The 15,781-nt window shown below is 41.6% G+C and overlaps 1 protein-coding gene across 1 annotated transcript in view; it reads right to left on the reverse strand.

The window, feature by feature from the left end:
* Positions 1–4,035: 4,035 nt before the first annotated feature.
* LOC306921208 (glycine receptor subunit alphaZ1-like) overlaps positions 4,036–15,781 on the reverse strand; it is a gene marked incomplete at its 5' end in the record, with an annotated part of 49,293 nt that continues 37,547 nt past the window's right edge. The window contains 2 exons of the mRNA XM_079498319.1: positions 4,036–5,076; positions 14,638–14,787. Coding sequence (XP_079354445.1) covers positions 4,696–5,076; positions 14,638–14,787 — 531 coding nt within the window. The 3' untranslated portion in view covers positions 4,036–4,695. The remainder of the gene's footprint in view (positions 5,077–14,637; positions 14,788–15,781) is intronic.

Here is a 15,781-nt window from a genome sequence, read left to right on the forward strand (position 1 = left end):
AAGTCAAAATGTCAGGGCTTGACTTTGTTGTTACTAATGTGTTATAAGACTATGTGTACAGTATATATATAAATATCTATATTTATCATTTGACAGGTGTGTATATACAAGCCACTGGTAGGTCACTGTCTGGATATGGAATGTGTGACTGCGGAATTATTTTTGAGACTTTTTTCAAATAAAGATCAATTATAACCCTCCACCTGTCCTGGTCTGTGTTTAAATGATAATTATACTAGAAACTATAAATATATTTGCTCGCTAAGTCTGTGCAACCTTGTGTTTGGGAGGTATACGGGCAAATATAGTGGGGGATACATTGCAATTTTCCCGCCTTCATGGTGGTGGGATTGACTTCCAGTCGTTACCCTTTATTCCGCATACCCATAAATAAGGGGTTAGGCAGAGTTTTGGGTCTAATTTCTGCTTTGATTCATCCATAAATATGATACATATCATGCATAAAATATGCATAGATCCAAGCTGAAAAGTAATTAATTCATGAGCAATCAATTAACAGTAGGAGAAAAAATATTTACATCACAAGGAAGCTGTGCTTTAGGTCAATTTATTTGGCCAAAATATGTGATCTTAGAATTGTGACCAAAAGTTCAGTCAAGCAGCAATAACATTAACCCATTTCAACTGAACTTCAATGATGTATTAGCTATCTATGAAATCAAACAAAGAATGCATTTGCTCGTTTCAGCTGGACTCCAGCCATGTATTACTGTAGCTATCTCATAAAGTCAAACATTCATGTTCGACTTAAGAGAGCTATTACATGGCTTGTGTGCACACATTGTCAAATGAAATAATGAACATGCATAATAAATCGTGCATGCAAAACATTTAATGACAAAATTATAATTGTCACAAATTGTTTCATCATATCGTCATACTAATATACATTTGAATGTGGAGCAGAATGTTAATGTACCTCTAGGCAATTGGTTCAGGGCCCCTTCCGTCCAAGATAATCATTTGTTATTTATTCATGTTTGCCAATTGCCTCCCAGATATGATTCACTTTTTGTGAAGTGTGTCAGATGTTACACATTAATACGGTGTGATCATTCTACCTCATTAAACACCAAGGATCAGGTAAAAAACCTTGGTGTCATACTTGACTCCGATCTCAATTTCAAGGCCCATATCAGTAATATCACCAACGTGTCTTTTTATCACCTGAGGAATATTGTCAGAGTCCGTGGGTTTCTCTCACAGGCTGACACAGAAAGGTTAATGCACACATTTATCACTAGCAGGCTAGATTACTGTAATGCTCTCCTCCTATCTGGTGTCCCCAAAAAAGAAGTTGCCCGGCTACAACTAGTCCAGAATGCAGCAGCACGCGTACTGACCAAGACCAGACGGAGAGCACACATCACACCCATTTTAAAATCACTTCACTGGTTGCCTGTTTCATCTTGAATTGATTTTAAGGTCCTTCTGATAGTTTTTAAATCTATTCATGGAAATGCACCTGCATATTTGTCCGAAATGCTCTTAGGGTAGATCCTCGGGAACTGGTCTTTTAGAGGTTCCTAAGGCTAGACCCAAATCTAAAAGGCATGGAGAAGCAGCCTTTAGCTATTATGGTCCTATAATGTGGAACAGCCTGCCTGTAAACCTGCGGCTCTCTGAATCCACAGACAATTTTAAAAGAAACCTTAAGACATACCTTTTTAGCATTGCTTTTAATTAGGTCATATCATTAATCCTTGTTTATGTTTATTTGTAATGTTTTCAAATGTTTTCTTTTTCCTTTTTTGTTTTTCTTTTCTTTTAATGTCTTATCTATGCCACTGGAAGAAACTGTAGTCAGTGTTTGACTGAACTTCTGAATTCCTACAATGGCCATAATGCTTTGGTGCACTGTCCCTCCTTGTGGAGAAGGGGGAGGTTGTGACTTGTAGTCCAGGAAGGAAGTGAGACCACATTTTCATGACATTTTGTGCCATGACTAACCTATACCTAAAACACATATTATAAAAAACCGAGGAAAGTGTTTCTTGTGTACTAAACATCATTAAAATAGGATCTGGTTGAAAAAGGGGTGAAGTGGCTATTTCAGTTTGTCTGTGGGTTTTGTAAATTGAACCAGTAACCAGAAGTAATAACAAGTGCTTTTGATTAAATACACACTGGATGCATTGGAACACAGCTTCTATTTTTTAACATTTTCTGAAAAGTACCCGACAGTGACAAATAATTATGTTGAGGATTCTGATGATGTCCATTGGGGTAATACACCAGCAACCCTGTCCCTAAACCTAAACCTAATCCTAACTGCACACTAACTGACAGTAATATGCAATTATGTGGCCCTCTGGAGTGAGTGTGGAAGTATAGCGGCCCTCTCCATTGTCAAAGTTGCCCACCCCTGCTCTAGAACAACTCCTGGCTGTGGCTTGAGGGCACAAGCAGAAGATCCCAAAGAAAGACATGTAGTACTTGACTTCCTCATCTGAAACAGGCTCCAGTACAGGCTCGAGGCTCGAGCTGCCTCTATTTACATTATTTAAGACCAGTGTTGGGCAATATTACCCAAGAGAGTAATATATTACTTATTACATATTACCCCTTAAAAGCAATACTATTATATTACTTATTACTTGGAATCAAGAGTAATATATTATATTTCATATTATATTACATGTTACCTTTTTTTACAAAGTACAGTAATATGGTATAATATTACTGTTTTGGCAGAGTAATAACTTACACTACTGGGTAAAGTAATAATATTACAGTAATATATTACTAGTAACTTGTTATTGTTACTGCCCAACACTGTGACTGTTCACAAGTCAGGTAGCCCACTTACATTCAGCTGTTTTAGGACCACCATCATTATTATTGGTGGTGGTACCGTAATACTAATATTTTGAGCCTGGCAGGTATAATCAAATCCTGTGTTGAGTATCACTGTGACACTAAGATTTGTTCATCTCAAATTATTAGTATGCAGCCCAACATGATGGTGGGCTTGGTAGGCCTTCATGGAGTCATAATGATTGATGTTATTGGTTGGGCTCTGAAAATAGACAATCTACAAGGTCACAACGCGTCGCGTGTCAGCTAATTTCAGAGCGCAACACCAGAGCGCAACCAAACCATTACTTTTAGTCTTTTAGTTCTACACAGGATCTCCTCTCCACTAGTCCCTGCCTAATATAACATTTTAGTCTGGTTTGTATTTGTTGTCAACATTGTCAAAACATTGAATTAGTCTCAGTTCCCGTCATCATAGTTTAGTTTTAGTTGATGAAATTAACAATGCAACGTAGTTAGTTTCTTTTACAGTGGTCTTCCTTCAGAATCCCCATCTGTCACAGTGTATGTCTCCCGCTTTTCACTAGTTTACTTCATGTTCATCCTGTGGTCGTTTACACCGACTGTTGATTTGTCCTGCATTCTTGCAGGACAAATTGTATCTCTTCATTAATCATTATTTAGCATTTCATAGCCTTATTATGGAACCATTTTGAATGCATATTTTCCTCTTTCTCCTCATCCCAGAGTTTGAGGGACCCCGAGATAGCTTGATTTAGTATTTAGATTTTTATATGAATTTTATCCCCTTCCTATACAAGCCCATTGTAACTTCAAACTTTATTTTAACCTAAAACAGACACCAGAACCAACGATGGGTGTTTTCAAAGCATCTATCATGGCTAAAATAGAGTTTGAAGTTACAATGGAATGGGTTTGTATAGGAAGGGGGTGGGGCAGAAAGAATCAATACGTTTTTATATATTTTAAACTGTCTGGGGTTCTCTCAAAACCTGAGTAGACGATAAAATGACTAAACATGTATTTATGTTTTCTTAATAAAAACAACAACAGTGAAATACCCTTTAAATAAACAAATAAAAACTCTATCTTGCCAGGCGGCTAATTATATCTTGTGAAAAGTGTTGTGACCAGAGACCAGCGACGAGCCCCAGCCAATGAGAATGCAAGACACAGAGTGAGGAGAAACAGGGGCAGGAACACCCTGCATATACGATGTATCGTCTTAGTTTTTTTTGGCTGCAATCAACGGCACACAAAACTTGGACTAAACGTTTCTGGTGGACATCCATTTTTTGGGAATCCCGTCTTGGTATCTTGCCATGGTATCTGTCATTTCTCATGTCGCCTGTTACTTTCATGACAAGACACAGTTTGGAGAGCTTGACGAGACAGACTCGTCACAGAAAGGCCTTGTAAACACGTGACCGTTCCCTGATGCCGATGAGCCACGTATAGCGTGCCAAAAAAACAACAACGCAAACATCCCATTTTCAAGATGGAAGGTTGTGTTAGCGTGAACTTTACAGCGACACCAGACACTTTGGAAGCCGTGTCGCGACTTGCGTGGACATTGTCGCATGTCGCCTGTTTTTCGTGTCTGTATGTGCATGTGTGTTTGCATAACCACTTAAATCCTGTAGACGTGGTAAACAGGACATCACTTTGCTCTGTACTGTTTCTGTCTACACCAAATATCTTCGCCATAAATTGCCGATCTACAAGCTTGCAAACGTGTCGCAACAAAACGCGTATTTGAGGTTGTAGATCAGCTATCTTTGGCTAATGTTCCCTGCAGAATGCGAATGCTGTGGTTCAAGCTGATAAAACCTACGTAGGATCAGCATCTCTCTCCCTCTCTCTCTCTCTCTCTCTCTGTGCAGATAGCCTATGCGTCTATTGTTTGTGCACATCCTCATGCCTGAGTATCTTGTAGAGAACCCAGTAAAATATGTTGAAGAACAGGAAGGCCAGGGGGAAACCGGCCCGGGACACCGTGTCAATCTTCTTGGCTCGGTCGATGAACAGCTTCCTCATTTCCTCGTGCGTTTTGCCGCCCGGTGTGGTCGCCGGGGCCCCGGGGCCACTGCCCCCTCCCGCCGCCCCTCCTCCTCCTACTCCACCCCCTGCGGGAGGGTTTTGCGTGGCGCTGCTTCCTGGTGTGGTTGCCACGGCGATGGTGTTGTTGGTGCTGGACTTGCAGACAGAGGAGGAGTCCTTGTTGTTGGTGGACGCGGAGGCAGTGAAGCTCAGACGACTCTCGCACACTTCCTCTTCCTGTTTGGGGGAAGGGGGGGGGCAGAGGTTAGAAGGAGGAGATATCACTAGCAGTGGCGGACATCAGTAGTTCTCAAACCTTTTTTATTTGGCTTTTGAGCCACGGACCACCATTTGATGAGATTCAGCCTCTCAGATATAATAGTTAGTTTTAGTTTTAACCGGCAACGCATGTCGGGAGCCACCGGTGAGTCTTAACCAGCCACGCATGTTGTCAGACTGTTGCATGTCGGACTGTAGTGCCTACGTCGGAACAACGTATGCGTCCCCCGACAGACAGATAGATGAAGGAGCATTCATTTTGTAACCTTTTATTTTCTGTTTGCTAGGTAAGTCAGTGTTTTCTTTATTTAAAGTTAGGATAAGACTACTTTGATTATTTATTTGATTTGCCCCATACAGCCTTTATTCTAAGGACAATTTTCAGTTTCAGGTTTGAAATCCTTTAAAATTCTATGTGAATTTGTACTTGACCTTGAAAAAAAGAGCCTATAAAAAGGCCAAAAAACTAAACTTCACTTTCCTTCTATGTTGCAATCCTTTATTCCCCTAGACCTATAAGGATTGTAATATAATGGGGGCTCGTCCGGGATCCCGGACGAAAATGAATCCTACTTCAAGCTGGCTACGCTGAGTCACCTATTCAAAAGGTGGCTTTTACAATAAGCTGACGCCCATACTCCATTAACTTTAAGAATCACTGCTTTTAAAACTGACTTGACATAAGATGCATGTGGTTAACAATGAAGCAGAATGAAAATTTCGGGCTCCATCTTATGCCATGCTTTATCCTCAAGTAATAAACATTTTCCGTGAATTACGCATTTAGGAGCTTCCACTATGCGTAAACGTTATCTTGCGGCCACACAACCCACTATTCATTTTGCCGACTCCTATATTTGCGGGTGGAGGTGTGTCTGTAGGCGTGTTGATGCGCTTTCCCTATATTTGCTATCTTATGCACAAAGGTTTAGGACAATGGAAAGTGCCTCTTCAAACCACCCCTAATGCGAATTCTGTTTGATAAAATAATGCGCTCCTGATTCTGAGACGGTGAGACCTGAGTTGGAGCTGCCTCGGCTCGGCTTGAGACTGTTGCACAACATTCACAGCTCAGAGGTCTCGTTCTGTCTTAATTCTCCACAAATCTCTGTGATTGGAATTTTACTATATAATCAGCAGTGTCAATTCCTTGTGCTTATTGTGTTTAATTGTCTAGTCAAAGAAGTTATTAGATTTGCACAGTGAGGCTGTGTTGGAGCTACTGGACACAAAACAACCCGGCCTCTGTATCAAATATAAATACTGGTAGGCTATATTTCAAGGCAGCAACGTGTATCGCTCTTCCATGGCCATGGGCCATAGTGTAAATCCCTGGGCATAATGTTAAATGGATAATGGATCTCTTAAAGGCAATGGCAGGTGGCATGGTGATTGGTTTAACGCCCAAACCACACCTATGCATAATGTAAGGGGTAATGGAGGTGTTTTAGGGACTTAGGCTGTGGCACAAGATAACACATTGTACGGGGCCACACCTCTCACACAATGCTAAATCCCCAAATTAAGGAAAAATGGCCCCTGCCGCCAAACTCACACACTGGGTACGGGGAAGCAGGAGGCATGGCGCCCAAGATGGCTGCCTCATGTGTTTGTGCAAAGTGAAGTGGATTTAGAATCCAATAGATATCTTTCTTTTTAGCTGCCATCATTTGGATCTCTCAGTTTGAAACAGTTTGGAGCTGTGTTTGGAACCGTTTGGAGCTATTCTTTTTGTGTTTGACTGGTTTGACTGGACCCCCAAATGGCAGAAACACCACCTGTCTTAGAGTACACTATGGAATCCATGAAAGGACTCAGACATTCTGCTCCCCCACTAACTCCTCGCCTGAGAAAGATCTTAAGAAAAGAGGGAGTGGAACGGATACCAACCAGAAAAAGAGGCTGTAGAGGGGGTAAGAATGTTGTGCGCAACATTGGGACTGTTGTTGGCAGAAGATTTGACCACACTAGGCCTCGTCTGTTTGGATTTGGGAACTCCAGAGCTACATCACAATCAAACTTAATTAAAGTTAACACCCAGAATAATAGGCCAACAAACCATGCCATGTTACCAACTTTCTTGATGACAAACCCCAGATCTCTTGTATATAAAATTGGTGAGCTCCAGTCTATTTTGATACAAAACCATGTGGATGTAGCTGCATTTTCAGAAACTTGGTTTGGTCCCCATAAGCCTGAAGAACTATTGGGAATGGATGGTTACACCTTGTTTTCCAAATGTCGCAGCACCCGCCGTGGTGGTGGTATTGCATTGTACATCAGAGATTGTGTCCCATCAGACCCCTTAACCTGCATTAATGTTCCACAACATCTAGAATGTCTTTGGGTGAAAGTGAGACCTCACAGACTCCCACGGAACATATCTGCTATTGCTGTGTGTGTGGTGTATTCACCACCTAAATCACCACACCAGGATGAACTTATTGATCATCTAATAGCCTCAGCTGATTTGCTTCGTACTAAGTACCCAGACATTGGACTTGTAATTCTTGGAGATCTTAACCGCCTTGACATCCGTGACATCTGTCTGGATAATAACCTTTGCCAGGTGGTTGAGAATAATACCAGAGGCGAAGCCATCCTTGACAAGATTATCACTAACATGAAACCAATGTATTTGAAGCCTGAGATTCTCCCTGCCGTTACTTCAAGTGACCACAAATGTGTTCTCTGGAGGCCTAAAGGGAAATCATGCCCCCCCCAGTGCATTAAACGGGTAGTACAACCTATAAGGGAGCCTGGTCTGAGTGAGTTTGGTAGGTGGATCACCACCCATCCATGGCAGGAGGTGACTGAAGCAACCAGCACCAGTGAAAAGACAAATGCCTTTTATAATACTATCTTGCCTGAAATAGATAGAATTTTCCCTATGAAGACAGTGAAAATCTATCCATCAGACAAACCATGGATCACCCCCAAAATCAAGCACCTCATTCACCAGAGACAAAAGGCTTTCAAATGTGGAAAATCATGTGCTTTGGCTAGGTTCTACAAAAATAAGGTCCAAAAGGAAATATATGCAGCAAAAAAGCACTTCTACAAGTCCAAAGTGGAAGGCATGGAAAAAGCTAATTCAAGAGTTTGGCACAACAATATTAGATCGATGTGCAGCAAAACTCCTAAAAAGGAGGCCCGAATTGATGTTCCAGGAATTGACCCCCAGGACTTTGTGACAATTGCCAACGCAATCAATGCAAGGTTTGTCACGGTGTCCCAGTCATTTGAGCCCCTAGAACGAACAGCTTTACCTTCCTTCCTTCCATCCCCCCCATTGCCCACAATACCAGTTTGGGAAGTTTATAATAAACTGTCCTCCATCAACTGTCATAAATCCCCTGGCCCAGACATGATCCCCCCCAAAATATTGAAAGAGTTTGCATGTGAGATCAGTATTCCTCTTTGTGACATCATCAACAGTTCATTTGATGAAGGGGTCGTTCCTAGACAATGGAAAGAGGCTACTGTTGTCCCTATACCAAAATCGTCCCCATGCAACATAGATGAATTGAGACCGATCTCATTAACAGCTCAACTCTCAAAAATATGTGAACATTTTGCTGGGAACTGGATTCTTAACGACATCACGCCAAACCTAGACCCCATGCAGTTTGGCAGCCGACAGAACCGTTCCACAACACACAATCTAGTCAGTTTAATGGACTTTGTTTATATGTCCAGTGATGTTGCTGGCTCAGTGTGCACAGTAATTACAACAGACTTTGCCAAGGCCTTCGATGCTGTAGACCACACAGTGGCAGTGCAGTGTCTCCTTGATTTAGGAGTGAGACCAGGTCTGATTCCATGGATTTGCAGCTTCATGACTGATCGGCAACAAAAAGTGCGCTACCAAGGACACCTGTCTGATTGGGAATACCCCACATGTGGAGTCGCACAGGGAACCGTATTAGGGCCTATAATCTTCCTAGCACTGATCAACAGCGCCCTCCGGGATGGAACACACCACTGGAAATATGTGGATGATATGACCATGGCCCAGTCGTGGAAGCCCAAGGTTCCCTGCACCCTCCAAAAGACCCTGAATGGTCTGGACATCTGGGTAAACGAGCACAAAATGAAACTGAATCCAAGAAAATGCAAAGTCATACATGTCACTGGCATGAGACAGAAACCGGCCCTCCCAACACTCTCCATTGACCAAAACATACTAGAAGTGTGTGACTCAGTAAAGGTTCTGGGGGTCACCATTCAAGCGAACTTGAAATGGGACAGTCAGGTAGACCATATGTTGACCTCAGCCAATAGAAAGCTCTTTGTCCTATGCCGCCTGAAGAAATTTGGGGTCCAAGACCTTGAATTGGTTTCAATCTACACAGGCTACGTGCGCCCGGTGCTGGAATATGCAGCCCCAGTCTGGCACAGTTCCTTGACTGCCAGCCAGACTAAAAGTCTGGAAAGAGTCCAAAAACGGGCTTGCAGAATCATTCTTGGCCGGAGGTACTCGGGATACACAGGAGCTCTCCGCACCCTCACATTGTGCACCCTAGCAGAGAGGCGCACCCACCTATGCCTTGACTTCGCCAGGAAGCTGTTCAAATCTAACTTCAGGAACTGGCTACCTCCCCTCAGAAAAGAGATCTCTGGACGTCAAACTAGAAATGGAGACGACCTGGACACCCCATCATGCAGAACTGAGAGATACAGAAAATCACCAATCCCATATATGTGTGGACTTTTAAATGATAGTGGATTTTAGTTTTGTGTTTTACACCATTTGCATTTTTAGATAGGCTATTGCATTTTAGATTTGAAGTTTTATATTTGTGATCGGCAAAATAATTCAGTGTTTTTAATGGCACCTGTCTTTTAAAACCTGTGATCATGCTGAAAGTTGAATAAACATAAACAGATAAACATAAACATAAACAGATGGAGCCCGTAGCCTACTAAGGGCGCACCGAACTTTCAGAGGCCCATATTATTGACATTTATTACATGGCTTGGTTGAATGCTTGATTCTGATTGGTCAATCGCTTAATTCAGCGGTGAGTTATCTCATGATAATGACCGCTCCGCTGTATAATGACCGCTGCCTAATCAAACCCTCTGAGCACCACCAGCTGCGCGGCTGCGCCCGCTTGATTTACTGCCGTTTCCAACATAACAGCCATGTAAACACACACACTACTGACACACAATGTAATTTACAGCTAAACATTGCTCTTAAAAATGTTTTTGAAAACATTTGAGCGAGAAATAGACGAAGCAGCTGGACCCGAAAATGGATTCTATTTGATCAACTCACTTCCTTGTTTTCCGACAGTGCTTCAGCCCTGCAGCTGGGCAGACGCAGCCAGCGCGAAGTTATGGAATACTTTTTTTGTTGTGTTTTGGATCAATGGATTAATTTATGTTAGTTAGCCATGTAATAAGCGGGATAATATCTGGCTAGGTGGTCATTGTCGGGATATAATTCACCTTCAGGGAGTGTAACCACCTCGGCTTCGCCTCGGTGGTTAAACTCCCTGTCGGTGAATTATCTCCCGACAATGACCACCTAGCCAGATATTATCCCTTACTTGACAACCAAAGCTCTGGACAACCTGCACACAGTAGGCTACTGACAAACTGTGACACACTGCCGGGGAGCACAGGTGAGAACACTTCTTTAAATTAGTGATGTGATGGACAGCCCTCTGCTGATGATTGGTCCAGTCTTGATTGGAGGCAGCCAGAAACAGCAGGTAGGTCTCCTCCCACATACACACACAGCCGAACCTACACTGAAAGCTGCAGTCAGTACTATGGCCAGTAACAAACTGTACTTGAACACACAAGTATGAACACACAAGTATGTAACAGCCTAATATCTATCAATGCCAGATAATAAATGGCATTGTACGATATGCAGTTTGTGTTATTCATAATGCATACAGGAATATTCAATGGATGCTATTTCATAATTTGTGCATGTCACACACAGCTGACAACAGACCAGATTTATCCCCTGAGCAAGCAGGGTATATTAGCTCAATGATAAAAAAAAATACACGCACAAGTGCACGAAACCGGGTTAAAATCCGGGATATCCTTAGCTTTAAGAGGTGACCCAAACCTGTAATCGGAATTATTTTTAAAAGAATGTAATAAAAGTGTCCATGTATATCCGGGACTTTTGTTCCTCTAGTTCATAATAAACTAACCAAAATGCCCTGCCTACTTCACACTGGGTGTGATGTTGTCTTCGTCATAAACATTTTATAAATATCATTTTTTTTTAATTGTTTTTCAAATTACATTGAACTCGGAAAACAACAACTGCATCAACAACAATAACAACAACATCAACAATGACAACAACAAAAATGACACATTGACCACTTAAACCTTATAGTCAGTTGACAGTATCCCCAAGGGCCTCATATACAAGCCCCTTCCAGTTTACACATTAAACTAAACATTGCGTTAAGCTTAACGTGCCAAATTCTATGCTGTCTTGTAACACGCTTTGGAGAAAAGCACTATATGAATGTCATTTACCGCATTTGTGCTTGAAATGTACTGTAATTCTCCAATCAGTTAATATAGACTTGAATCAATCAATCAATCACTCAATCATTTACCATTGTGAGCTTATTGTTGAGCTAGTATAGAGCCCCATGGAATCCGGTCAACGGTTTAAATGTTTAAAACGGAAGCATTGGCTGCACATAGAGACAGTGAGATGGTGAGGCACTGTAGCATAGTGTGTTATTCAGTGGTGGACAGAAACTAAGTAGTTGAGAACCGTATAGTTAGTACATTTTCTTACAAACGTAAATGATATTAAGAATGACCATATTGTATATTTCCAAATAGTAGCTCTCCTGTAAATACCCGCCCACTACCTAATAACCGGTGGGGAGTGGGGACACTGCTAGCCTACATCTGCTATTTACTTATTTTCTTTTATTCATTTCACATTTTGGGGGGACATATTTATTCAAGCAAATATTGTCTCCTCGTATGTCCAAAACTGTTACTTGTAGATTGTCTATTTCCAAATGGAAATGTAGGGCTGAAGTGGTTTAATAGTAATAATAATCAGAATCTACAAAGTAGGCTAACTAGTAAGTAACTCAAGTTTTCAAATAAATGTAGTGGATTAAAAGTACGATGTTTGGAGTAGTGGAGTAGTAGTAAAAGTATTGGAAATTGTACTAAAGTGCAGTAGGCCTTGAGTACATTAGTACTGCTTGAGAGCTAAGTTAATACTTTGTCCACCACTGGTGCTGACATAGGGACGGTGACAGAGTGAGGTGGTGTCATTACCCTCTGTGAGTAGATGAGCTAAGATAATACTTTGTCCACCACTGGTGCTGACATAGGGACGGTGACAGAGTGAGGTGGCATGGTGTCATTACCCTCTGTGAGTAGATGTCATTGAGAGATCCGTACAGTGGCTCTGACGTGTCAATGCCGCGCAGAGACTCTGCTAGCTCCACTGGATCAACTGCACCTTCACCATTCTACCACCAGGTGGGGCAGCATGCAAACGAATCCAAAGCACAGCAACAAGAACACAACACATACAAAAAAACAAACACACAGAAAGGCAACACTGAGACACACACACAGAAACTCAAAATACTTAAGTCGATATAAAATAAATAGCTGTGAAACAATACAAATGAAACACATGGGACCCTGATTGTTCCGTTAATTGCGTAGCCCGGCTAGACTTTTGCCATGATTTATGTTCTGTCAAAGTATAAACTGGGCGTTTAGATGCCGCTTAATTGTGTTAACACTTTCTAAATTCTAGTCTTTATAGTAAGTAATTACATTATGTGCAGCCAGTTATACCACCTGGTTATAATACTAATAATAATAAACATGTGTACACTATGTTTTATGACATTTAGCCTATATAAGAGCCCATATTGATTTACAAGTAGTAGAGCACTCAATAGTATTATTATTATTATTATTATTATATTAATATTATATATATAATAATAATATATATATATTATTATTATTATTATATTATTATATTTCCCAAACTAGATACATTTGATAACACAAACATTACTCTAGCTGATCAACATATCACACCTTAACATTATCTTCCAGCCAAACTAACATGCATAGCTCCCTATTATAATGTGCTATAGCATTGTGTATTTTAAATCATTTCAGTATTATAAATCATTCGTTAGTGCCATGACACATTATAAACACATTATTAGTTAATTACAACTGTACCTTTAACGTAAACATAAATTGTGGCATTGGCTTTACTCTTATGTGTTTATGGATATCGTGATACTGTGCAAATGTCTAGAATTTGCCTTTATTGTCTAATCTGCTCTAAACTGATGTAAATACAAGAGAACGACAGTGACATCTAGTGGCTCTTGTGATGTAATGCACGTGCCCACACTGATGGAGGAAAAAGCTGAATGAAATGAAAAGCTCACATGGAGTGATGGACATGCATGCATAGTGTGCCACACAGAGGGGTACATGAGACATGTCGTGGCTCTTACGCAACATACAAAACCAGAGCATAGCGCATACACCATAGATGAGTCAACATGGTACGAAATACCATGTTTGCCGTTGCTGTTCATTGGAGCAATGCGTCAACACAGCTGCCACTATATTGTCAGGGTCAAGCTGTGGCTCTCAGTGTATACTAAATGGCTATTGAAGCTTGAGGTATCTCCACAATTAAAATAATCATAAGTGTGTGTGTGTGTGTGTGTGTGTGTGTGTGTGTGTGTGTGTGTGTGTGTGTGTGTGTGTGTGTGTGTGCGTGCGTGCGTGCGTGCGTGCGTGTGTGCGTGCGTGCGTGCGTGCGTGCGTGCGTGCGTGCGTGCGTGCGTGCGTGCGTGTATGATTTGGTTTGTTACACAACAAACAACAGGTCAACAAACCAGGTAAATATGTCAATTTTACCTTGTTGTTTGTTGACTAGAGTTACTTACTTTGCTACCGATCTCACATGTAAGTCACTCTGGATTAGAACAACTGCTAATGGCAATTGTAATTGTGATTTAACATGTGCACACCTCCGAACTTTGGCACAAATATCGCTCATGCATCTGCCTTTGAACAGACTACTTTTCCTCCTTCTGATGTGCATTCCCTAAATCAGACTAGTCGAAGCTTTATACAGGTAGCTATATTAGCTGGCTGTTTAGATATTTTAAAAATTATTTCAAAAACTATTTTCATGAACGGAAATGACAAATTTGATGACAGCTTTGTGCCTTTCAGGAGGCATATGGTTCTATGTATAACATTCGAAGATTGTGGAATAAGTTGTCTGGCTTCAAGGACTGAAGAGAATGAATGAGTTCATGAGTTGGCATCCGCCTGCCTCATGGCAGCTCTATCATCTCCGGAATAGAACCAGCAGTATGAATATGTTTTATTGTGGGCGACTGAGGAGGGAATGACTGAGGAGGGAATAACATAGTAATAACAGTGGTTCTCAAAAAGGGCAACGTTATTTAAATTGCACATTGCGTACGTGCATGGTAGATTGTATACCTTGTTCCTGTTCCTTCGTGGTCGGCGGATGCGAAGTAGCTCTTTGTGTTGCCGAGAGACAAAGTTAACAGCAGCGTACTCCAACAGCGCCGAGAACACAAACAGAAGACACACCGCCATCCAGATGTCTATCGCCTTGACGTAGGACACCTATACACACACACACACACACACACACACACACACACACACACACACACACACACACGTGGGGTGAAGCATTTGACACATTGCATGCATCAGTCTGTACAAGGATTCAATACACCTAAGGACACACATATGGCACCTTCTCACAGACACACAGACACAGACATGTTGAGGATGGGTAAGGAGTCCTGACACTGGCCTCTTTCAACATCTGCAGGAAGCTCCTGCAAACATACTTTGCAGGAAGCTCCTGCAGATGTTTTTTGACATTTTTTGACCTGTGACCTGGTGCCAATTTTTGTTTTACACCTCTGCTGCTTAGCGGACAGTGTGGTGTTGTAGAGGAGGTCTCCCCGGACGCGTGCGTATGTCACACTAGTCAAAACATAGCAGGGATTTTTGTCCAGCGTCCAATTTATAAAGTCCATGCTCTCCAGTGAATAGCATTTATCCATTTAGATAACTTTTTAATTACTTATCTTTACACAGAAACATTACTTATTACTTATTTTTACACAGAAACATAATGTGTGTCCTATAGCATCGTTTAAATGCTTAATTAATCGTTTTAATGTGCAAATTAATCTTTTTTTCAATACTCTAGAGGGTACTCTTATTTTGAAGAGATCGTCCCCCAGAAGTCTTATATTTGCTAGCTTAGATTTGCCAGAAAAACAGTGCCCAACATGAGAGGGACTGAGCTTTACTCGTTGTGTCGATGGCAGATAAGAGGACTCTGGCTAAGGCTGAGCTCACACCTTTCATGCAATTCTCTGTGCTCGTTGGGTGTTGTGTCATGGCCGCCCAGCGGCCCAATGCATTTCCAATGGAGGTCACATGGTTTGACCCAACATTGTGTTGTGTGAGGGGGAGGGGCGCAGTCGTCCGCCCCTCCCCCTCACACAACACAATGTTGGGTCAAACCATGTGACCTCCATTGGAAATGCATTGGGCCGCTGGGCGGCCATGACACAACACCCAACGAGCACAGAGAATT

Source organism: Electrona antarctica (genome assembly GCF_951216825.1).
Source record: "Electrona antarctica genome assembly, chromosome: 4".
Taxonomy (NCBI): domain Eukaryota; kingdom Metazoa; phylum Chordata; class Actinopteri; order Myctophiformes; family Myctophidae; genus Electrona; species Electrona antarctica.